General features: G+C 41.8%; 1 protein-coding gene across 1 annotated transcript in view; it reads left to right on the top strand.

The window, feature by feature from the left end:
- The window catches only part of mybpc2a (myosin binding protein Ca), a 77,135-nt gene extending 51,462 nt beyond the window's left edge, over positions 1–25,673 (top strand). Inside the window, exons 13-28 of the mRNA XM_060902458.1 lie at positions 587–752; positions 1,972–2,078; positions 2,166–2,195; positions 2,856–2,998; positions 7,992–8,151; positions 8,285–8,389; positions 10,091–10,279; positions 14,021–14,155; positions 14,776–14,943; positions 15,186–15,274; positions 18,197–18,392; positions 22,661–22,800; positions 23,147–23,306; positions 24,369–24,505; positions 25,255–25,441; positions 25,594–25,673. Of these exons, the coding sequence (XP_060758441.1) occupies positions 587–752; positions 1,972–2,078; positions 2,166–2,195; positions 2,856–2,998; positions 7,992–8,151; positions 8,285–8,389; positions 10,091–10,279; positions 14,021–14,155; positions 14,776–14,943; positions 15,186–15,274; positions 18,197–18,392; positions 22,661–22,800; positions 23,147–23,306; positions 24,369–24,505; positions 25,255–25,441; positions 25,594–25,625 (2,144 nt within the window). The 3' untranslated portion in view covers positions 25,626–25,673. The remainder of the gene's footprint in view (positions 1–586; positions 753–1,971; positions 2,079–2,165; positions 2,196–2,855; positions 2,999–7,991; positions 8,152–8,284; positions 8,390–10,090; positions 10,280–14,020; positions 14,156–14,775; positions 14,944–15,185; positions 15,275–18,196; positions 18,393–22,660; positions 22,801–23,146; positions 23,307–24,368; positions 24,506–25,254; positions 25,442–25,593) is intronic.
- Positions 25,674–26,302: the final 629 nt, after the last annotated feature.

Here is a 26,302-nt window from a genome sequence, read left to right on the forward strand (position 1 = left end):
AAAAACAAAAGTGCAAGAGCTTCATTTCTCACTTACCTTTTTCCAGTAAAGTTCAACATCATGTTAATGAGAAATCAGGTGTTGAAGTAGTGGAGATGTCTGAGCAAACGGTGGACTCAGAGTCCCAGGACGCAACGTAGCTATATGAAGCTGGGAGACTCGACTTGGCTAGTTAGTGATGTAGGAGATGGCGAGTGCGATTGCGATATAAGCATGAATGAATGTTGGAGATTTGGAAGCTGAACTGTCTGAGCAGAGTGTACAGATGAGAAGGTCACAAAGCTGGACAGACGAAAGGACTAAAGTGCTGCTGCATCACTCTCTTTAGGTAGAGATGAAACAAGGGGTAAATCCCACTGCACCGCTATCAGCAGGTAGTCCAAGGGCATTGTGGGTAATATAGGAAACTGTTAACCAAAGATGAAATGGAAGAAGATACGAGAATCTTGTTCTAAAATAAATCTTGATCACGTGTTAATTATAATTATTAGTATGCAAATTGTTCAAGGAGGATTTTACTTTCATGAATAAGTGTTTATAGTTACATTGAGTTTCCTGTGTGTGTGTGTGTGTGTGTGTGTCTCAGATAAAGAGCTGAAGGTGCTACAGAATATCGCTGATCTGACAGTGAAGGCCGCTGAGCAGGCCATGTTTAAATGTGAGGTTTCTGACGAGAAAGTCACGGGGAAGTGGTTTAAGGATGGAGTGGAGGTCATTCCAAATAAACGCATCAAAATGACACATGTCGGCAGGTAAACTACACACACACACACACACACAGAGAGAGAGAGAGCTAGCTTGTCCAAAATGGTGTTTCCACAACGCATGTATCCAAGCAACATACAGTGACAGGTACAGAATACCCATAATGCATTGTGCCATTGAGTATAGATTATACAGTGTGGATTGGGACACGCCCAAGAGTGGGGGTTGATAATGAGACTGTATTTAAGTGTCCTATATAGTGAATAATGGTGTGGGTTGAGACAAGCCCACTGTATGATGGTGAGAAGTGTTTATTTGACTTATATAGTTAATAATGACGTGGACTGGGACATGCCCACACTGGACTCATGATGATGTGAAGCTCTTAGTGGTCTACATAGTGAAGAAGGTGTGGATTGAGACATATCCTCATTAAATTGATTGATGATAGCCTATGTAGTGAATAGGGTGCATGATTTGGAACACATTAATAACTAACTAATAACAGTGAGACACTGGACAGTGATGGTGTTTAGGCAGGCTTAATAGTGAACAGTGTGCACATTGAGACTACCCACAGTGGACTGATGACAGTAGGATGTTTTTGATGGTGTTTATGTGGCCTATGTAGTAAAGCTGTGGATTGGGACACGTCCATACTGGACTCAGTGAGAAGTTCTTATGTGATGAGATGTTGGACTGTGATGGTGTTTAGGTGGCCTATTTAGTGAACTGGGACATGTCTGGAGTGGACTGTGGTTTAAGTAGCATACATAGTGAACAGTTATGTGGATTGAGACATGTCCACACTGGACAGTTCATGCTGGTCTTTTTTTTTGGTCGATATAGGAAATAGGGAGTGTGGATTGGGACACATTGGATTGATGATGGTGAGACATTTGGTATGGTGGTTATATGGCTTACATAGTGAATAAATGTATGGATTGGGACACGCCCACACTGGATTCATGATGTACAATAAAGAGGGGTACGTATGTCATTTGGGACACATGCACATTGTTAGATGAGTTTCCTATATAAGTGCGGCATGTACATAGTGCACTTTTCAGTGTCGGGTCTAGTAAATATTTTGAACATAGCCACCATGTGCACTTAACATGTAGTAAGTGATAGCAAACTAATCAAACATAATTACTGACTTCACTGTTACCATGGAAACTGACACTAATGTTCTGAGATCACTGTAAGGTCGTGTAGGATGCTGTTGCTATAGTAACAATGGGTCTTGGGGTGGGGGTCACTCAGGATCCACAAGTTGGTGATTGATGATGTGATGCCAGAGGACGCAGGAGACTACACCTTCATCCCTGATGGCTCTGCGCTCTCCCTTTCAGCCAAACTCAACTTCCTAGGTATCACACACACACACACACACACAAAAAAAAAAAAATAATAATAATGTTCAACCACGTTGAGTTACTTTATTTAACTTCCCACAGAAATCAAGATTGAATATGTTCCTCGTCAGGGTGAGTATCTCTTTAGTTGGTCTTTTATTATTTTATTGTTATAAAAATATTACAACACATTATATTAATATATTTAATTAAAGGTGCAATATGTAATTTTAAAAGTGTTTAAAACCTGTAGAAATAATAGAATTTCAAAGATACCATAGAAAAACTTTTAAGTCACGGTTTACCATGCAGTCAGTCAGTCTAGTTTCTTTGTTTGAGGCTTGTCTTCATATTTTTTTCTGGCCCTGAAATTAGCTCTACTCCCAAATTGATAAGATATGCAAAGAACAAGCTAATTTATTAACAGAGCCTAAAGATGGTTGTGCATGTTTCCTAGTTTTGTGCCTTTGTCTTAACGATGATGCAATCTACAGAATTTCTAGGACAAAATGCAAAATACAGGGTGGAGTCAATGCAATTTGATTCATTTATCACCTGCAGTGTGTTTTACATAACCTTAAAGTTACTCTGGGAACAGTGATAATGTGCAAAAATGAATGCATCCAGAGACCAGAATGTAATTATTGGGGGCCAAGCAGAAAAGCTGCGTAGTCATGCATTGTGCTTCTTTTCTCCTTCTTCTTTTTTGGAAAAGTTCATAAAGCAGGCTCTGGGATCCTGCTGTAACTCTCACATGTTTTCCCTTGCTCTTCTTCATTTTTATACATCCAGATCCTCCAAAAATCCACCTGGACACCACGGGCAGCATGGTGAACAAGAACACCATCATCGTGGTGGCAGGGAATAAATTACGTCTAGATGTTGAAATCACAGGAGAACCAGCGCCCACTGTCTGCTGGAAGAAAGGAGGCATCGTGAGAACCACCAAACATTCATTATTTATTATTCATTTTTTATCATTGCTGTACAGGAACCTGAAAGTCTGAAGTGTGAACTAATCTATCTATCTTCAATATACAGTGCTTTGAAAAAGTATTCATACCCCTTGAACTTTTTCACATTTTTCCACCTTACAACCACAAACTTAAAAGTTTTTTATTGAGATTTTATGTGATAGACCAACACAGAGTAGCACAGAATTGTGAAGTGAAACGAAAATGATAAATGGTCTTCAAAATTTTAAACAAATAAAAATCTGAAAAATGTGGTGTGCATTAGTATTCAGCCCCCTGTACTCTGATACCTCTAAATACAATCCAGTGCAATCAATTGCCTTCAGAAGTCATCTAATTAGTTAATAGAGTCCTACTGTGTGTAGTTTACTCTCAGCATAAATACACTTGTTCTGTGAAGGCCTCAGTGGTTTGTTAGAGAACACTGAAGAACAAACAGCATCATGAAGACCAAAGAACTCACCAGACAGGTCAGGGATAAAGTTCTGGAGAAGTTTAAAGCAGGGTTAGGTTATAAAAAAATATCCCAAGCTCTGAACATCTCAAGAAGCACTGTTCAATCCGTCATTCAAAAATGGAAAAAGTATGGCACAACTGCAAACCTACCAAGACATGGCCGTCCACCTAAACTGACAGAGCGAGCAAGGAGAGCACTGGTCAGAGAAGCAGCCAAGAGGCTCATGATCACTCTGGAGGAGCTGCAGAAATCCACAGCTCAGGTGGGAGAATCTGTGCACAGGACAACTATAAGTCGTACACTCCACAAATCTGGCCTTTTTAGAAGAGTGGCAAGAAGAAAGCCATTGTTGAAAGACAGGCATAAGAAGTCCCGTTTGCAGTTTGCCAGAAGCCATGTAGGGGACACAGCAAACATGTGGAAGAAGGTGCTTTGGTCAGATGAGACCAAAGTTGAACTTTTTGGCCTAAATGCAAAGCGCTATGTGTGGCAAAAAACTAACACTGCTCATCACCCTGCACACACCATCCCCACTGTGAAACATGGTGGTGGCAGCATCATGCTATGGGGATGCTTTTCTTCAGCAGGGACAGGGAAGCTGGTCAGAGTTGATGGGAAGATGGATGGAGCTAAATACAGGGCAATCCTGGAAGAAAACCTGTTGGAGGCTGCAAAAGACTTGAGACTAGGAAGGAGATTCACCTTCCAGCAAGACAATGACCCTAAACATACAGCCAGAGCTACAATGGAATGGTTTAGATCAAAGAATATTCATGTGTTAGAATGGCCCAGTCAAAGTCCAGACCTAAATCCCATTAAGCATCTGTGGCAAGACTTGAAAATTGCTGTTCACAGACGCTCTCCATCCAATCTGGCTGAGCTTGAGCTATTTTGCAAAGAAGAATGGGCAAAAAATTTCAGTGTCTAGATGTGCAAAGCTGGTAGAGACATACCACAAAAGACTTGCAGCTGTAATTGCAGCAAAAGGTGGCTCTACAAAGTATTGACGCAGGGGTGCTGAATACTAATGCACACCACATTTTTCAGATTTTTATTTGTTTAAAATTTTGAAGACCATTTATCGTTTTCGTTTCACTTCACAATTCTGTGCTACTCTGTGTTGGTCTATCACATAAAATCTCAATAAAAAACTTTTAAGTTCGTGGTTGTAAGGTGGAAAAATGTGAAAAAGTTCAAGGGGTATGAATACTTTTTCAAGGCACTGTAATTTATGTAGTTCATATTCTATCTATCTATCTATCTATCTATCTATCTATCTATCTATCTATCTATCTATCTATCTATCTATCTAGATAAAGAAAATATAAAGAAAAGAGCAATGGGCCAAAGCTTTACTTTAGTATGTACAGTGGTGCTTGAAAGTTTGTGAACCCTTTAGAATTTTCTATATTTCTGCATAAATATGACCTAAAACATCATCAGATTTTCACACAAGTCCTAAAAGTAGATAAAGAGAACCCAGTTAAACAAATGAGACACAAATATTATACTTGCTCATTTATTTATTGAGGAAAATGAGCCAATATTACATATCTGTGAGTGGCAAAAGTATGTGAACCTTTGCTTTCAGTATCTGGTGTGAACCCCTTGTGCAGCAATAACTGCAACTAAACGTTTGCGGTAACTGTTGATCAGTCCTGCACACCGGCTTGGAGGAATTTTAGCCCGTTCCTCCATACAGAACAGCTTCAACTCTGGGATGTTGGTGGGTTTCCTCACATGAACTGCTCGCTTCAGGCCCTTCCACAACATTTCCATTGGATTAAGGTCAGGACTTTGACTTGGCCATTCCAAAACATTAACTTTATTCTTCTTTAACCATTCTTTGGTAGAACTTAGGGTTCTTTGTGTGCTTAGGGTCGCTGTCTTGCTGCATGACCCACCTTCTCTTGAGATTCAGTTCATGGACAGATGTCCTGACATTTTCCTTTAGAATTGGCTGGTATAATTCAGAATTCATTGTTCCATCAATGATGGCAAGCCGTCCTGGCCCAGATGCAGCAAAACAGGCCCAAACCATGATACTACCACCACCATGTTTCACAGATGGGATAAGGTTCTTATGCTGGAATGCAGTGTTTTCCTTTCTCCAAACATAACGCTTCTCATTTAAACCAAAAAGTTCTATTTTGGTCTCATCCTTCCACAAAACATTTTTCCAATAGCCTTCTGGCTTGTCCACGTGATCTTTAGCAAACTGCAGACAAGCAGCAATGTTCTTTTTGGAGAGCAGTGGCTTTCTCCTTGCAACCCTGCCATGCACACCATTGTTGTTCATTGTTTTCCTGATGGTGGACTCATGAACATTAACATTAGCCAATGTGAGAGAGGCCTTCAGTTGCTTAGAAGTTACCCTGGGGTCCTTTGTGACCTCGCCGACTATTACACGCCTTGCTGTTGGAGTGATCTTTGTTGGTCGACCACTTTTGGGGAGGGTAACAATGGTCTTGAATTTCCTCCATTTGTACACAATCTGTCTGACTGTGGATTGGTGGAGTCCAAACTCTTTAGAGATGGTTTTGTAACCTTTTCCAGCCTGATGAGCATCAACAACGCTTTTTCTGAGGTCCTCAGAAATCTCCTTTGTTCGTGCCATGATACACTTCCACAAACATGTGTTGTAAAGATCAGACTTTGATAGATCTCCGTTCTTTAAATAAAACAGGGTGCCCACTCACACCTGATTGTCATCCCATTGATTGAAAACACCTGACTCTAATTTCACCTTCAAATTAACTGCTAATCCTAGAGGTTCACATACTTTTGCCACTCACAGATATGTAATATTGGATCATTTTCCTCAATAAATAAATGAGCAAGTATAATTGTCTCATTTGTTTAACTGGGTTCTCTTTATCTACTTTTAGGACTTGTGTGAAAATCTGATGATGTTTTAGGTCATATTTATGCAGAAATATAGAAAATTCTAAAGGGTTCACAAACTTTCAAGCACCACTGTAGTTGGACAGCTGGCAGGGGTCGAGGTCAGTTTTTTTTTAACCACAGGTTTGATAACTGATAGTTTAAAGAATTTAGGTTCATAGCCAGTGCTATGTAGGAAGAACTGATTATTTTTAATTCAGGTTTGATAGTTTCTCTGAGTATCTGTTTGAGGGAATGTGTAGGTAAGGGATCTAGTACAGAAGTTGATTTTGAAAAAAAAATTCATCAGAGGGGAGTAAAGCATTCTAATCACTGAACTGACATGGTTATATTGTCATCTGCAGGGTTAGTTGTCAGACATCAAGTCAAGTAAAAACCCCAGTGATCTTCTCAGTTGTCCTCACTATCTGCTGAGTCTTGAGATCCAAGACGGTACAATTTCTGAAACAGGCAGTCATGCAGCTGCTCAGGATGCTATTAATATCCCTCTGTAGTATGTGGTGAGGAAGGGTGGTGGGAGAGGAGTGTTTCTCAGCTTTCACAGAAAGTAGAGATGCTGCTGGGCTTTCTTGGCTATTGAGCTGGTTTTGAGGGACCAGGTGAGGTTCTCCACCAGGTGAACACCAAGGAATTTGGTGCTCTTGATGATCTCTATGGAGGAGCCATCAATGTTTAGTGGATAGTGCTCGCTTTGTGTTCTTTAAGTTAATAAGTCTGAATTTTTTTTTGCCTATTTTCAATTTTGCCATTGAAAAAATATCATTGCTACTACATAGTACACTGCAACCCCACTATAACAAACTCCTTGGGGGACGTCCAAACAGTTCGTTATACCAAAAAGATTGTAATCCTGAAATGGCCTCACTTGTCACACCAAACACTCACTCTTATGTAAAACAAGACCAACTGTGTTTAATTTATATTTATGCTTAATTCACTTACATATTTACGAAGTAAAGAAAATAAGTTACTCTTAAGTAAAGGAAATAATTCACACTTGTCGTCATTTGCTTGTCACATCTTCTTTCTTTTCAGCCCGTCATGTTGATTGCAGTGATGGATGAAGTCTTGGAGCTCTTTTGCTTTAAAAGTTGAAATAAAATGTTTCTGGATACTGTATTCTTGAGACAAATTTGTTGCTTTCTTGACACACTTTAGACACTCCAGGACATGAAGCTCCACACTTTAGACAGTCCAGGATAATGCCATGAAAAAATAAACTCCACGCAAAAACAAACTCCATGCTTTGGACGGTTGAGGATATGAAGTTTGTCTTTGACGGTGTCACATCCACACGGAGTGGCACGCCTTGAACTGCTACTCACATACATGCGCGCAGCACCACTAGGACTAATTACCATGCACCTGTTCTGGATTAGAGCGCAGTCACAGCACGTGCTTATAAGGATTCTCACTACACACAGACTTTGCAAAGTATACACTCTGTACCTTGTGCCTCACATTTCCAAGCTTTTTATAGCACTGTGCTGATATTTTGGTTTCCGACGCTGTGCCTTGCTTGACCATTACCTGTTTCTGGCAATGATGTGTGAGATCTGAGATGTGTGCGTGCTTGTGTGTGTTTGTAAACAGGAGATGACAGCCTCAGAGGGACGAGTGCATGTGGACAGCAGGAAGAACCTGAGCAGTTTTGTGATTGAGGGAGCTGAGAGGTCAGATGAAGGACTTTACACGATCACCGTCACCAATCCTGCAGGAGAGGACAAGGCTGAGCTCACCATCAAGATCGTGGGTGAGCGAGAGAGAGAGAGAGAGAGACTGTCTTACATGTCACACTCTTTTATCATCTCTCCCTCTTTCTCTCACTCTATTCTATATCTCTGTGTATTCCAACAGTTACACCTTTCTTGTGTTTCTGTGTTCAGATGTTCCCGATCCACCAGAGAATGTGCGCTGTACAGGCGTGGGCGAGGACACGGCCTCCATCCTCTGGGATGAGCCCAAATTTGATGGTGGCTCAGTAATTAAAGGCAAGATCAAACATGCAAACAGGTGGAGTTGCTGTAACCATGCAAAAGTTGATTATTTTCCTACAACAGTATGTCCATTAGCATTTTATTCATCTTATATTACATCTGTTTCACAATCATTAATGTTTTTTATTTATCTCATCATCTGTAGCGGCTTTATCCTGTTCTACAGGGTTGCAGGCAAGCTGGAGCCTATCCCAGCTGACTACGGGCGAAAGGCGGGGTTCACCCTGGACAAGTCGCCAGGTCATCACAGGGCTGACACATAGACACAGACAACCATTCACACTCACATTCACACCTACGCTCAATTTAGAGTCACCAGTTAACCTAACCTGCATGTCTTTGGACTGTGGGGGAAACCGGAGCACCCGGAGGAAACCCACGCGGACACCGGGAGAACATGCAAACTCTGCATAGAAAGGCCCTCGCTGGCCACGGGGCTCGGACCCAGACCTTCTTGCTGTGAGGCAACAGTGCTAACTACCACACCACCGTGCCACCCCGTTTTTTATTTATGCAAAAAAAAATCATATAGTTGATCTGTTTATAGCTACATTTAATGTTGTGAAGTTAGTTCCTGTTCAGCTATAAACAGTCGATCCTTCACCAGCTGCCTCTTTTTTTTCTCTCGCTTGAAGTTGATAAGACAAAATGAAACACAGCTTGTTGTGTTGCGCTAAGGACTCACGTAGCCGGTTGAACTGTAGGAACCATGGCTGGGGCTACCATGGCCATTCCAGCAGATTTTGAAGGTGATCCATTGCACAGATTTGGGTGGAGTAAATATGCAAATGAAGCCATGGCAGCTGTGATGGTAGTGATGGAAGATGCTGGTAAACCAATGGCAGCAGCGACATATGGCCTTCTGGCAATGATGGCAGTGTGCACGGTTTTCATGGCTGCAGTAGGGCATAGCCATGGCAAGATGAAATAAGCCACACCCCCTAGGCAAACATCTCACTTTCTGCAGAATGTTGTTCGATGAACATTTTGAGCGTGATGGTTGCGACAGAATGCTCTTGTAACCCTCGAGAGCTCACATAAGCCTCACATATGTCTCAAGGATGCTCACGGATACCTTCACAGTAGTGACTGAAAAATTCATCTGGTGCTTGACCTACAGCAATTTTCAACATGACCAAACTTTCCAGAGATGGAAGCCATGCCCTCTTGGTTGTCAAGGTAGCTCTTTGGCTCTCACGTATTCTGACGGAAGAGCCCAGAACATGTGCCAGTCGATCCCTGGAAGGCCCAAGATCCTCTACCGGCGTCTACCATGAAGTGATTCCAGCTACGTGAGACCGAGGCGTTACCAAGAAACTGCAGAGAAACTTAAACTCCTCTGTTCTGAAGATGTCACAAAACTTAAAGTTATACCTCTTCAACCCAATGACGATCTTTACCACTGATACTGGAGACTCCTTCCATAAATGTTAAATAAAGGCCTTCTTACAGAAAACTACAGAAGCCATGCCAATGAATTTTAAATCTCTTAAGTGGAGTGTCTGCTGTACAGACCCCTGTGAATGAGCTGTTACTATAGAAACAATAATGTTAATTTGAATGAGCGTATTAATATACACCTTTGATTTTCAGCTGCACTGCTGTCACACCTTCTGACCAATCAGAATCCGGAATTATACAACACTGTGATATCATGATCTCTATCATATCATACTGATTTATTCTTGTGTCCAGGTTATCTGATGGAGAGGAGGAAGAAAAACTCATCCAGGTGGACCAAACTGAACTTTGACATCTATGAGTCGACCGTGTACGAAGCAAAGAAGATGATTGAGGGCATGGTGTACGAGATGAGGGTGTTCGCTGTAAACAGCATCGGGGTCTCCCAACCCAGTGCTATCTCTAAACCCTTCATGCCTATTGGTGTGTGTGGAATTTTAGACGTACAGTGTAATAACATGACAGTGAACATGCTCAAGATGGCACAGGATAGATTTCAGGTAGCTAGAGGTCATGTGCTTGGATACCGCGTAGCAACACAAAAGTGGAGAGCAAGCGTTCAGGTAAACAAAACCCTCGACAAGGTCAAGCACAAAAGTTTCAGAAGTTTCGAGCACTTACAGTGGTGCTTGAAAGTTTGTGAACCCTTTAGAATTTTCTATATTTCTGCTTAAATATGACCTAAAACATCATCAGATTTTCACACAAGTCATAAAAGTAGATAACGAGAACCCAGCTAAACAAATGAGACAAAAATATTATACTTGGTCATTTATTTATTGAGGAAAATTATCCAATATTACATATCTGTGAGTGGCAAAAGTATGTGAACCTCTAGGATTAGCAGTTAATTTGAAGGTGAAATTAGAGTCAGGTGTTTTCAATCAATGGGATGACAATCAGGTGTGAGTGGGCACCCTGTTTTATTTAAAGAACAGGGATCTATCAAAGTCTGATTTTCACAACACATGTTTATGGAAGTGTACTCATGGCACGAACAAAGGAGATTTCTGAGGACCTCAGAAAAAGTGCTGTTGATGCTCATCAGGCTGGAAAAGGTTACAAAACCATCTCTAAAGAGTTTGGACTCCACCAATCCACAGTCAGACAGATTGTGTACAAATGGAGGAAATTCAAGACCATTGGTACCCTCCCCAGGAGTGATCGACCAACAAAGATCACTCCAAGAGAAAGGCGTGTGATAGTCGACAAGGTCACAAAGGACCCCAGGGTAACTTCTAAGCAACTGAAGGCCTCTCTCACATTGACTAATGTTAATGCTCATGAGTCCACCATCAGGAGAACACTGAACAACAATAGTGTGCATGGCAGGGTTGCAAGGAGAAAGCCACTGCTCTCCAAAAAGAACATTGCTGCTCATCTGCAGTTTGCTAAAGATCACGTGGACAAGCCAGAAGGTTATTGGAAAAATGTTTTGTGGACGGATGAGATGAAAATAGAACTTTTTGGTTTAAATGAGAAGCATTAAGCTTGGAGAAAGGAAAACACTGCATTCCAGCATAAGAACCTTATCCCATCTGTGAAACATGGTGGTGGTAGTATCATGGTTTGGGCCTGTGTTGCTGCATCTGGGCCAGGACGGCTTGTCATCATTGATGGAACAATGAATTCTGAATTATACCAGTGAATTCTAAAAGAAAATGTCAGAACATCTGTCCATGAACTGAATCTCAAGAGAAGGTGGGTCATGCAGCAAGACAGCGACCCTAAGCACACAAGTCGTTCTACCAAAGAATGGTTCAAGAAGAATAAAGTTAATGTTTTGGAATGGCCAAGTCAAAGTCCTGACAATCCAATCGAAATGTTGTGGAAGCACCTGAAGCGAGCAGTTCATGTGAGGAAACCCACCAACATCCCAGAGTTGAAGCTGTTCTGTACGGAGGAATGGGCTAAAATTCCTCCAAGCCGGTGTGCAGGACTGATCAACAGTTACCGGAAACATTTAGTTGCAGTTATTACTGCACAAGGGGGTCACACCAGATACTGAAAGCAAAGGTTCACATACTTTTGCCATTCACAGATATGCATTATTGGATCATTTTCCTCAATAAATAAATGACCAAGTAGAATATTTTTGTCTCATTTGTTTAACTGGGTTCTCTTTATCTACTTTTAGGACTTGTGTGAAAATCTGATGGTGTTTTAGGTCATATTTATGCAGAAATATAGAAAATTCTAAAGGGTTCACAAACTTTCAAGCACCACTGTAGGCCCTGTCCACACAGCAACGGATTCAGGTGAATGTGATAAAATTGTTTATCGTTTCGGCCTGGCGTCCACACGGCACCGGCGTTTTGGGTGCCCCAAAACGAAATCTTTTGAGAACGGGTTCCAGAGTGGAAAAATCTGGCAACGGCGCCGTTGCGAAGTCGTCTGGATGAGTAGAACGGATTTGTTTACGATGACGTCACAACCACTTGACTGTCAGTGCTTCACGCCGGGTAGAAGTGTAACGAACTCGATGCGAGTTGTCAACAAATCCTATAACTTGGTTCATGAAACGCGCTTACAAAATATTTTCACTGTGAATATTTATTGTGTAATGGTGCAAAGTGAGAGAGAGAGAGAGAGAGAGAGAGAGAGTGAGAGAATAGCCCTTAGGGCAGAGTCTTTAGTCCAAACACTGCGGAAGCAGTACCAAACCGCGCACCGCCCGTGCGCTTTCCAAAAACAAAAACAATCCCGACAGCAAAAATAGGGAAAAAAAGGAGCGATCTCACCTCTTCAGATGTTGGTTTAAGTCCGACAATACATTCCTCAAAAAGGCGTAGAAGAACAAAGTAATCCATCAACATGTAGCATTCAATTTATTCCGGACCATTAAAGAATTCTGGAGGATATCAGAATGTTGGCGTACCGGCTTCCATCTACCCCCATTCATTCCTCTCTCTCTCCATCTACCCCCATTCATTCCTCTTTCCACGTCTTTCGTTTTACGCTACTGATTAATAATCAAAACTTTATGTGGCTGATGCTACAGAAGAAGGGGTTTATGCGCATGCGTCTACTTCTATTGTTCTGGTGTCTCCGATGGGACCGTCTTACAGCGCACGTAGAGGTGTGGCATGTGTATTGCATCATTTTCAGCAAGTGTTGCGTTGCCTATGTACCTGATATTTTACTGATCCGTTGCCGTTGTCGTGTGGATGTAGCCTTAATCTCTTTCTTTTTCTAGAAGAATTGTCAACGTAGTTTTCTAAGTTTACTTTAGGTTCATTTTTACAGGAAAAAATTATTTTATCATGAAGACATTGACTTTCAACGGATGGCATTTGGATTTTCGCGGCCAAACAACATGGCATCTTTGCAAGGTATGTCCGTGCTTGACCTTGTCAAGTCAACTTTTGTGCTTGACCTTGTTGAGGGTTTTGTTTACATAAACACTTGCTCTCCACTTTCGTGTTGCTAAGTGGTATCCAAGCATGTGACCTCTAGCTGCAAAGAGCCTATTAGAAGCTAAAATGATAACATTTAAAATATTCGCATCCAAGTCATGTCAATATTTATGGGGGGAAAGTTGCTAGTATTTAAAACCACTGCTTAAGTGGATTTTCTGAGCTCCACATTCAGATGATTAAAATCACCAGTGTGTAGTTCACGCCTCTGACGTTGTCAGAATTTTCTTGAGTAAAAGCGTCCGAGATGAAGTTTTTCACCAGTGTTCAGATCAACGTTTTTAACACCTACCTTTAAACCTGAAAGATATCGGGGTGGAAAAAGCAGAATAAAGAAAATGGTGTCCTATAATACAATGATAAATTGACAAAATAACAAATGAAAACACAATGATGTATAAATGACAAGATTTTGAGTGTTGAAATAAATTTAATAGAATTCTACAGAAGGAGACCGTGAGTGCATCACTGCATGAATACTCCTCGGTAAAATGATCATTAATCACTGGTTTAATTGAACAAAATGGCTTCCACACTCATTCTTCAGCAGCACAGAGAATAGCACTTGATCCAGCACAGCATATTTATCTGTAATACTATTCACTGATTTTTACTTAACTTTAAATTGGAATTTTACATCTTCAAACATTCAGAGGCGGGGCCTCGAGGGAATAACGATGCGTCCATTTGAGCTGAGTGTATTACTCGGGTGTTTCTCCATATCCCTGTCCCGCTGTCTGTCTCGTAGCCCCGACGAGCGAGCCGACCCGGCTGACGGTTGATGACATCACAGACAACACGTGTAAACTGACGTGGCGTCCTCCGGACCGGATCAGCGCCGGTGGTGTGGACGGGTACATCATCGAGTACTGCATCGAAGGAGGTGAGGGCCAGGAAGTGATGCATCAGTGTGAAAGTTGACAAGGTTAAAGTTCCCGGAGTGCAGAATTCCCAGCGGATTGCAAAGCAGCTGCTACTGAGAATGCTAACAGGGACTAATTAGCAAATTAGCATCTTACTGTACGAAGAGGAAGGTCACCCAGATCACATGCCCTGCGGTGACTGGATGTCAGCCATATTTGTGTGTGTGTGTGTGTGTGTGTGTGTGTGTGTGTGTGAGAGAGAGAGAACAAGAGAGATGATTCTTATTTTTTTATAAATGAATTTCTCAGCTCTTAGTGCTCCATAAAATTTAAAACTATTAAGAATGATTTATTTCATTATCATTCTTCTATTTCTTCTGAATAGTCGTAGTATTTATTGTACTTATTTATAAAGTCTTATTTACTTTTGTGTAATGTTTTTTTAATTAATTTTTTATACCTTTTAATTTGCTTCATTATAACTATACATTTTTTATTTATATTTATTTTCTTTATTTTTGCTCATTTTATTTTCTTTATCTTTTATTTTGTCAATTAAAAAAAAACATCTTTTATTCTATTCTACTTTAAGCTTCTTTCAATTTATTTTATAGTGTGTGTGTGTGTGTGTGTGTTTCAGGGAGTGAGTGGGTGCAGGCCAATGAGACCCCTGTAGATAAGATCAATTACCGGGTTCGAGGGCTGCAGATCGGAGAGAAATATCTGTTCAGAGTTAAAGCAGTGAACATTGCAGGGCAAAGCCCACCGGCCGAGATCAAACAAGGAGTCACCATCCAGGAGATCACAGGTCAGGGACACTCTCTCTCTCTCTCTCTCTCTGTCTGTCTGTCTCTCTATCTGTCTGTCTCTCTCTATCCATCCTTATCTCTCTCTCTCTCTCTCTCTCTCTCTCTCTCTCTCACACACACACTCTGTCTCTCTCTGTCTCACTCACTCTATCCATCTCTCTCAGTGTCAATTATTTTTCTTTTCAGGTTATTATATACAACTTTCTCTCTCTCTCTCTCTCTCTCTCTCTCTCTCTCTCAGAGAACCCCAGGATCCATCTGCCTCGTCAGTTGAGGAGTAAGTTCATCAAGAAGGTTGGGGAGAAGGTCAACCTCGTCGTTCCCTTTCAGGTTAGATGGTTACTTCACTTCCTGTCCTGAGCCTTCTGTACAGAAGGAACAACAGTGAGGCTAAATGCTCATTTTCTGTATTGACATGAGCTCGTCTTGGTCTTAGCCATCGGCCTTCGTGAACACGATCTCAGTCAGGGCTGAGAGTTTGGAAAAATAATAATGTTCATGTTGTCTTTTCTTTTCACATGGACATTTATTATTGGAACAATGCCTGGATGAAGCCAACTCGTTAAAGTCAAGAAAATGATTTGATGAATTTCAGTCTCGATCTTTCATTTGGACTCAATCTTGACTTGGCCTCGACCTTCTTAAAACACAGTCTCGACTCCGTGGAGGTCTTGGATACAGCCCTCGGAGCATCAAAGCCATTTTTAATAGCATTTACACCACCACCTTTAAGCACAAGTACTTGCCTTTAAACCTTCAGAAAATATTAGGGAATAGAAAATGCTGACTGAAGAATCAGCGTATATTTAATTTAATGCTGTCTGTTCTAAAACTATGTCTTGGAAACTGTCAAGCAAGAAGACTCCAAGGTCAAAGAGTTTGCAGAAAAGTTAGACTTTTATTAAATCAATAACAAAAGCCGAGTCAGTGTGCAGAGTGAAGTGACTCAAAATCACAAAGTTCTCATTTTATACAGTTTCATAATAACACAGTTTATGGGAATAATCTCATTGGTTAACATGTGACATCATACCTCTTCAACACTTTCATCTCGCACGTCTCATGTTTTGTATCGACCGGGCCAAACTTTCCAGGACACGAATGCACGATTCAGGAAGACGTTCAAAACATGTGATAAGAAGTGATACAGATTAAACAATACACTATTATGAGTGTACAATATAACTACACGATTCGAAATGGCTTATAGGACCAGAACAACACATGATAAAGATGATACATGGTGCAGGTGCGGAGATTCGAACAACACAAGAACAAAACACCATTCAGAACGACCCACAACACTCGATAAACTGTAATACATTAGCGTGCGAAACACTCTGGTACCTGAATCTCATGATTCAGAATGAACAATACACAATTTACAGAGGAATGGGTCACTTGATAAAATGTAATGTATTATTGTGCACAACCCACAATCAGAGGGAGACATGGACAATTACTTGACTCAGAGTGAACACTACTTGGTATAAAATGGTCTTGGCTAGTTCATTACAACATATGATAAAAACGCAGGATGCAGAAGTTCAAACAATACACGATTAAAATCAGTCAGTGATTTAACAGAAAACAACCTTTCAGTATAATCAGTCTCAATTTCTTTACTGTGTTTACTTGTTTACTGTAATTATGATCATTCATAAATCAATCTATTATTACTTTTCATGGCTTTCCCCAAAGCGCAGATACGCAGCACTCCGCCGTGCTATGCGATGTCAGCGTCGTACTGTCACTTGCACAAAAAAAAATCAATACCATAAATTCAACAAATCTCTCCTATTCCCCTCTGAAAATGAGTAACAACTATAGAAATAGGAAGATATTGTAATATATAAGTCTAGACTCTCCTGGAACTCGACCCAGAAGTGAAAATAAAGGATTTCGCTGCGTGCACTGACTGCCATTCGCGATCATACATAAAACCACATTCTCGGTGCTGGTCACTAGATGGTGCTGTTGTGTGATTTAACCTTAATTCTGTTCCTGACATCCTGGAATTAGAAAATGAAGAGGCATGCTACGAAGTGTTTTCATTTCAAATCTAATTTTGCCTTTTAAATTTTGCCCCTTGCATATTTGACAAGGTAAAAAAACCCAGCAAACTTAATAATGTTGAATTGTGCCAAAATCAGTCCTCGATGCCACCAGAATGCACCATTTGAAGTCCATCCATTATCTGTAGCCGCTTTATCCTGTTCTACAGGGTCGCAGGCAAGCTGGAGCCTATCCCAGCTGACTACAGGCGAGAGGCAGGGTACACCCTGGACAAGTCACCAGGTCATCACAGGGCTCCATTTGAAGTCTCTAATTTCAAAATTTTCCAGGTGAACATGCCTGCATACCCCCTAACAGCCTTCAGGGCCCTCCAGGCTGGGCCAGTCCTTACGGGCTGAGCTCTACATCAGTAGCATCACCCTGATTTTTTTTCTGGGGAAAGCCCTGCTTTTAATAGAATCAACTTCATTTACTCTTTACTGAAAGTCAACATAATTGGCTTTGAATCAAAATATAATCAGCATCAGATGAATGTGTAGAACTGCTGGTGTTTTTATGCATATATCTGGTTATATATGCATAAAAACACCAGCAGTTTCACCCTCATTATTCAGCAGCTTATAAAATAGCACTTGATCCAGCACATCCTGTTATTTTGCATGAACGAAACCTGCTGCTTTATACTCTTTGAAGTGACCCTGAGATATTAAATGGAGGTCATGAGGAAACCATGACCTAATGGTTAACGAAGCAGGCTTGGGACTAAAAGGTCACCAGTTCAATTCCCTACACCAGCAGGAATGGCTGAAGTGCCCTTGAGCAAGGCACCAAACCCTCAACTGCTCCCCAGGCTGCTCTGGATAAGAGCGTCTGCTAAATACCTGTAGTGTAATCAGTAAATCTGCTATGTTTTAGTGTCATTTATCATTTTATCCATAAAAATCCAATGCATAACGTACAACAATCTCATCTGTTTTGTCCTATAAATTCCTTTGCAATCCATAGACATGTCCAGTCTAAATAACGAGAGCTTCTGTAGTGCTGAGATTTTCTGCTGCCATCAGAAAACGTTCTGCAGAAGAATTCTGCAAGATCTGGTGGCTGATGGGATTTGATCAGAGAAGTCTGTTGTGTAAAACCATGTCATGATATACAGTCATGTCCTGGATTATCGATGGTGATTATCAGGTCCATGAGAAGTTCTCCTGCGATAAATAAAACTGTTCTGTGTGTCAGGGAAAACCTCATCCTGTAGTGACGTGGTTGAAGGACGACGCTCCGTTGGATCCAAAATTGGTAAACATCCACACCACTGAGGTGGACACCATCCTGTTCATCAGGAGCTCCATCCGAGAACACTCCGGAAAATACACACTCTCCGTCCAGGTCGAGAACATTGTGGATAAAGCCACCATCGAGATCCAGATTGTTGGTGAGTTTTTCCAAAATGTAGACAAGCAAAGACCAACATCTTTGCAGCTATAAGGCTAATGTTGCTAGCATGCAATGGAAATAATTTCACTTTGTGCAAACTGCATGCTTAAATAATCACACAATCACCTGAGGGATGAAAAAGATTGTATTTTAATCACTGTAGTTATTTTTGTTTGTCTATTTAATGGTACTCAAAAAAAAAACCTAGATAAAACTAATATAAACACTTCTAGAAAAATTCCAGGGAAGGTTTTCAGCCTAGAAACGTTTAACAGAAAATAAATTTTCAGTAAGACGCCTAGTAGCTAGTTGGCTAAGAATGCTGCTTGCTAGTCACTTAACGTTATGCTAATACTGTATGTCTGTAATCACGTAGCTGTGTTGTAAATTCACTGCCTTTCTGTCAGTCTGACATTTCACGAAAATATTATTTTTTACACAAACAAGATATTCTATTGCTAGTCAGCCGAAGCTGCAGGTGCAGGGGGATTCCTAACTCAACTGAGATTTCAGTACGAGACACAAAGTTCGCAGAACGCAGTCGAGCAGACACAGCTTCAGTTTCCTTAGCCTGAGGATTCACTGGTGATATGGAGCTCTTTGTGGTTGATCCCTGATCTCCACAAGCTTCCCCAGTTGTCTTCACAAAGTCTCCAAAGAGCACTTCTTCTGTTTCTGTGACGCTTCTTGGCTTCTCGTTCCTCCTGTCTTTCTTCCTGCTTTGGGATCTAAATGCAAATTCCATGATATAGTCTAAAAAAAAAATCCACAGTTTCACAGTACTATGGTTTTAATCTGACAAATTTAATAACACACAAACCGGTGGTGAAAATTAAAGATCAAATCTAATCCATAATCCTTGTAGAATATTGTGTATATAGAACAAAAACCAAATGGAAATCTCATCTCATCTCATTATCTGTAGCCACTTTATCCTGTTCTACAGGGTCACAGGCGAGCTGGAGCCTATCCCAGCTGACTACGGGCGAAAGGCGGGGTTCACCCTGGACAAGTCGCCAGGTCATCACAGGGCTGACACATAGACACAGACAACCATTCACACTCACATTCACACCTACGCTCAATTTAGAGTCACCAGTTAACCTAACCTGCATGTCTTTGGACTGTGGGGGAAACCGGAGCACCCGGAGGAAACCCACGCGGACACGGGGAGAACATGCAAACTCCACACAGAAAGGCCCTCGCCGGCCACGGGGCTCGAACCCGGACCTTCTTGCTGTGAGGTGACAGCGCTAACCACTACACCACCGTGCCGCCCCCCAAATGGAAATATTAATGGAAAAAAGCAAGTATTTCCTGGAGCGTCTTTACGCTTAAGAAACAAAAATGCAAAATCTTTTTTTCGTACGATACAACATAATCTTTACCAAAATTTCAGTTGCTGCTCGTCATTTTAAAGAAATAAATGACTAAAAAAAAAGCACAAAACATCCAAAACATTACTGCTATGATGGATTAGGAGTAAAATCTCAGAGATACTCTGTTCAAGATTACTGTCTGAACATACACCGTGACACGCCTATTCCACAGATCCGGGATTATTCATCAGGGAGTCTTTGGGAATATCATGGGAATGTGGTGGGATTAGAACCAGATTAAGGGAATTCGCCTGAGGGAGCGAGCTAATGAGAGCTCGGAAACGACCCTGATGAGGCACTTAGTCACAGCACCGTGTCAGAGTCCTCATCCGGTGCCAGGATTAATGCCAAACGCCTTCTGTGTCTAACACACACAGAGAGCAATCCTCTATTTCATTCCCTTCGTCAATCTGGTCTCTGTTATAGCTCTTTACACACACTCACATCTCTTTATGTCTTCCTCATGCAACCAGCTCAAGTTTAATCTGAAAGAAAGGGGTACATTATTTCTAGTTGCACATCTAACTTTTATGCCGCTTTTCCACTACCAACGCAGCTGAGCCGTGCCGTGCTGAGTTGGGCTGAGTCGGGCTGAGCGGGGCTATTGGACTTGCATTTCGACTACAACCGCGCTGAACCGTGCTGGCTGGAAGTGGGTTGACACATTGGGTGGAGTTAGTGAAAGTGGGTGGACGTCACGTGATGTCGTTAAGCAGCGCAAACAGTGACATCAGTGAGCTTTTAAGTGGTAGTCTCACGACCCGGATAGTAAACAATAAACATGGAGGACATGGAGTCGTTAGTGTTGCTGGTCTTGGTGCTGTGGCTTGTTGTCACCGACAACGCCAACAGATACTGGCAAGAGCGTATAGATGAGGCGAGGTGCATAAGGCTTCATAATTCTCGTAATTCGTAATTCTTCTTCTTCCGGGTTTACGGTGTTTACAGATCCCAGCGTGCTCGCGGGGCGTGTGTGGGCATGTGAGGACACTCCTCCTCACCAATCAGCACGCAGGGAAGTGTCTGCTCACGCCCCCAGCCTCACTCAGCTTGGTTTGGCTCGCTTCAGCCCCGCTCCAAAACCGTGCGAGTTTTGGGGGCTAAGCAGGGCTGAAGCGAGCTGAGTTGTGCTGTTTTTGGATAGTCGAAACGCGAGCCGTGTCGGGCTGAAGTGAGCTGAAGCGAGCTGAAGTGAGCTGAAAAAGGGTAGTGGAAAAGGGCGTTTAGTGTATTTTCTCCTGCCTATCATTTTTGCCCAGTAGATGGCAGTGGTGGCAGTACTGAGAAGGAGATTACTACTGGTTTTACGAGTATGAGAAGAAAAATCGTGAACAGAACGTTGCTGAGCTGAAAACGAATCCATGAGTAGGCACGAAGATAAAAAGTTAAGAATAAGTTAAGCGATAGCTATAAAGCTTTACTACATTGGAGCCTTCTGCAATCAAGCACTAAACATAGCACGGGTGGGAAATTCAGATGAGGGTATTTAGAAAATTACTTCCTTTTTCCCCGTTGAGTGTTTTAGTTAATGTGCGCCATGTGCAAGACTAGCCAACGTGGTTTTATCTTTGTTTGATAGGTTGAACATTTAAATACTCATTTCTGTATGCTGTTAACTCCATTGTATGCTTCATAATGAGGAATTTTGGTAAAGCATTTACTACTTAAGCTACAAAAAACCAATCGTTTACTGAACTAATGTGCTGGGAAATATGTTGAGGCGGGTTACCATGTGGTACGCTCGCGCCTGATTTTCATGTGCAGTGAATAGGAAAGTTCATCTCATCTCATTATCTCTAGCCGCTTTATCCTGTTCTACAGGGTCGCAGGCGAGCTGGAGCCTATCCCAGCTGACTACGGGCGAAAGGCGGGGTACACCCTGGACAAGTCGCCAGGTCATCACAGGGCTGACACATAGACACAGACAACCATTCACACTCACATTCACACCTACGCTCAATTTAGAGTCACCAGTTAACCTAACCTGCATGTCTTTGGACTGTGGGGGAAACCGGAGCACCCGGAGGAAACCCACGCGGACACGGGGAGAACATGCAAACTCCGCACAGAAAGGCCCTCGCCAGCCACGGGGCTCGAACCCGGACCTTCTTGCTGTGAAGCGACAGTGCTAACCACTACACCACCGTGCCGCCCGAATAGGAAAGTTATTGTATGTAATTTGTTATCAACTGTACGTTTGTGACTATGGATTTTTGAGTGATATTATTTCCAGATCTAGAATAGCTTATTTTTCGAGAGAGTAATTGAATGTTGCCCTGCTATGCAGGTTGGTTTTTTTCTATGCATTGAGTTCGGATGATCCATTGGCCGTACGTGTGGCCGCGGTGGTGGAGAGTTGAAGAGGAGCGTCTTGCCAGCAACACGAACTATCCCGCCTCCCGTTTCTACGTTTCAAGCTACAGATAAGCTGAGATCTCGCCACACTTTAAAAGCAAAAACATATTACTTGGGTGGATGAACATTGGGTTGTTTATTTAGGTTTTTTTTTTATACAGAGCTCTGTGGTCATTTTTATTTGGTACTTTCTTTACAACATTGACTGTGATAAGGAAAAGGGCATAAAAAAGGGACAGAGGGTTCCACTGAATTTAATGTGGTGTTAAATAAATACCAGCAGTTCTTTTGAGTGAAACTTAAAAATTGTCATTCTCATCGATCTACTCCTCCTTGAAAAGTTCCTTACTAAAGGGCACTTGGTCATTAAGTTAACATTCTGTACTGAGTGCCACCTTACACTCGCTTTAATCCCTCTCTCACATCAAATTGTGTGCTTAACATGACGACTCTGTGTGTGTGTGTGTGTGTGTGTGTGTTTAGCTGTTAGAAATGATATCTCGATGATTTTTGTCTTGTTGTGAATGCACAGAGAAGCCCGGGCCGCCTGTCGCCATCATGGTGACCGACGTGTGGGGTTTTAATGCCTCTCTCGAGTGGAAGCCGCCCAAAGACAACGGCAACAGCGAGATCACGGGGTACACCATTCAGAAAGCTGACATGAAGACCAAGGTTGGGACGGGCAGCACACACACACACAGTGGCTGAAGATTTAGCATACACCTTGCTTAAGAAGACACACTCTTTTACCGTTTGGTGACCATTTTGTTGCTTCCAGCTCTCAGTGAGCCTTGCCTTTTATGGAGTCTTGTGGGCGTGGCTAAATATTAATGTACCGTGAAGGTTCTTGAAAATTTACAGTTGATTGACTGATGTTTGTTAAACAAATATGGAGTCTGAATTAGACACGAGCCTGCAGTTAATCATGGATGACCAAACAACTCTTGCAACTATTAGAGGACGCAAAAGCTCAGCTAAATATATGTGTGTGTGTGTGTGTGTGTGTGTGTGTGTGTAGGAGTGGTTCACTGTGTATGAACACAACCGCAGGCCAAGCTGCACCATCTCTGACCTCGTGATGGGGAATGAGTACACATTCCGCGTGTTCAGCGAGAATATCTGCGGCCTGAGCGAGGAGGCGGGGCTTAGTAAGAACACAGCCCTCATCACCAAAACAGGTGCATTATGGGATGGGGATTGGTGATAACGCCTGTCTCTTATTCAAAGCCCTTAAAAAATAGATTTGTTTTACACTCAGTTTGCCTCAGAAGCTCTTTTTATCTTTTCTGGCTGCAAGCTTCAGAATCTTTAATGCTGCAATCTGATTGGCCCTCGGGACGTCCTTGTGCTGGTGTACACAACTTTCCAGAGCATGACTGAAAACAGTTCCCAGTGTCATTAAAGTTTTTTTGGAGCAGTTAAGGCTTCATAAAAGTCCTATTCTTACATTTGCTGATGTGCTGCAGGAAATGCCCTGTGATTGGTTGTCTCCTATAAAAGTAGGCGGTCCTTGGAGACCTTAATACTGACTGTAACACAGACTAAATGCTAAAAATCCAGCATTCTAACCAGGAGTGGACCTTTCCAAATTGGATTTTTATTCCTCCTGGTGGTTATCACACTCTCCGCACTCGAATGCGAAAGTATTGGCACAGATCCTGAGCCTTGCTCTCAAATAAAATAGCAACAGGATAAATTAAAAACTTGAGAAATTATTGCCATTGCTAATAAGTGTTAAAATTGATTCAAACAAATTGTCATCCTTGAAAATAAATATACTCGTTTACAACTTCTCTCCTTCGACCAAATATGAAGTAAAGCATCATCATCCATCATGAGAAAGAAAACAAAAGAGGTATGAATAATATTTTGGGAAAAATGAAATTTTTTATGGCCGGGTTACCTGCTTGAACTGATCATCGCATTGTCAGTTTTTCTTTGGCTAATCAGACACAAGGTACGCCACCACTCTTGCCAAAGCATTTAGAGGTTAGGCGCCTTGCTCAAATGCACTCCAGCTGGTTCAGTCCTGCTGGTACAGGGACTCAAACCAGCAACGTTTTGGTCCCAAAGCTGTTTCTCTAACCATTATGCCATGGCTTCCCCCTTTATTATGAAAAAAGTATTAAAAGTTATGTTTACATGAATTTCTCCTAAAAATTCTAGAGTTCTAAATACAAGGCGATCAGATGTATATCACAGTCTTGAGGGTTTATAAAAATCCTCTTCCCTCCTGCTAGGTCTTCGCTACAAGGCTAAACCATTTAAAGAGATGGACATAAGCAGCTCCCCCAAGTTCATCACGCCGCTTGTGGACAGATGCGTCATTGCAGGTTACAACGCAGCCATCAGCTGCGCCGTCCGCGGCTTTCCCAAGGTAAGACACACACTGGGGATCAATAAAGTACATCTATCTATCTATCTATCTATCTATCTATCTATCTATCTATCTATCTATCTATCTATCTATCTATCTATCTATCTATCTATCCACTGATTTTCACTATACGGCGAAAAGTATGTGGATACTTGACCATCACATCCATATGTGGTTCTTCTCCAAAATTCTGAAGCACACAGTTGTATAGAACGTCTCTGGATGCTGTAGCTTTACAGATTCCCTTCACTGGGAAATTACTAAGAGGCCCAAACCAGTTCCAGCATGATAATGCAACTGTACACAAAGCACAGGAGCTCCATGAAGACATGGTGTGTGAAGGTTGGAGTGAAGAACTCGAGTGTTCTGCACAGAGCCCTGACTGAAGTCAATCCCACTGAAGACCTTTGGGATGAACTGGAACTGGAGCCTCAACATCCCAACATCAGTGTCTGATCTCACAAATGCTCTTGTAGCTGAACTGAATGAACACAAATCCACACAGCCACACCCCAAATCTAGTGGAAAGCCTTCCCAGAAGAGAAGAGAAAAGAAGAGCTCATTACAACAGGAAAGGGGACTAAATCTGGAATGAGACGTTCAGCAAGGACATATGGGTGTGATGGTCAGATGTGTTTTGGACGTACGGTATAGGATCCGTACCCATCCATCCATCCATCTATCTATCTGACCTTGAACAAATTTACCATATATATGGCTTTAAAGAAAATCTGTTCTCTTGCATCCAGCCCAAGATCATCTGGATGAAGAACAAGATAATCATCAGTGGCGACCCCAAGTTCCTCATGCAGAACAACCAAGGCGTCCTGACTTTGAACATCCGCAAGCCCAGCCTGTTCGACACGGGGATGTACACATGCAAGGCCATCAACGACTTTGGCGAGGACGAGGTGGAGTGCAAGCTGGAGGTCCGAGGTAACTGACCTGAATTTATAAAAAACAAACAAACAAGCAACCAATCAAGACAAACCTTCTCTCTTGTCTTCCTACTCGGCTCTTTTCTCTGTCTCTCTCCCTTTTTATTTTTTTTCCATTACCTGTTTCTTAATTTGCTCATATTTTTTCAGTCTTTTCAGAGAAGGAAAAAGAGAAAAAATGAAGATTGAACGTCAAACAGCACAGAAGGATGCCGAAAAATGGAAAATGGATGAAATTGCAGTCGAGAATAAATATGATTTGTAGTTTAGTGTCTGTATCTCAGCCTAAATGCTGTAATCAGTAATGATATGTGATGAGAATATTGTGGTTTGAGACGTATATTTGTTTTGTGATGAATGCTTCAGTTCTCTGTGCTCATGATTTTGCACTTTGTGTCTGTGTGTTAGTTTCTTCAGCAGCTTTGTGACTCTTATGTGAATGTTCATCAGCTCGTATTAACGAAGCCGAGCCTGAAGGACATGAGGAACGGCATCTCTGACAGATTTATGCCCAAAAATGAATGAATGGACGAACAAATAAATAAATAAATAGTGTAATTCAGATATGGATGATCAGAAGAAAGTGTGTGAGAGAGAGAGAGAGAGAGAGAGAGAGAGAGAGAAACAAAGAGAGACAGAATCAGGTTCTCATTAGCATAACACACTGGAGACTAATTATCAAACCCCATCAACACAGTCCTAATTAGCCCTCGCCCATGTCATTACGGAGCAAACGAATTGCGACTAATTTACACACGGTGCAAACAAACACAGCTCGGAATCCACCAGGACTGCAACCAGAGAGTGCATTCTTCATGGGATGGACAACATCGAATATACACTTTCTTCATACAGGACA

This window comes from Neoarius graeffei, chromosome 20 (assembly GCF_027579695.1).
Source record: "Neoarius graeffei isolate fNeoGra1 chromosome 20, fNeoGra1.pri, whole genome shotgun sequence".
Classification (NCBI taxonomy): Eukaryota; Metazoa; Chordata; class Actinopteri; order Siluriformes; family Ariidae; genus Neoarius; species Neoarius graeffei.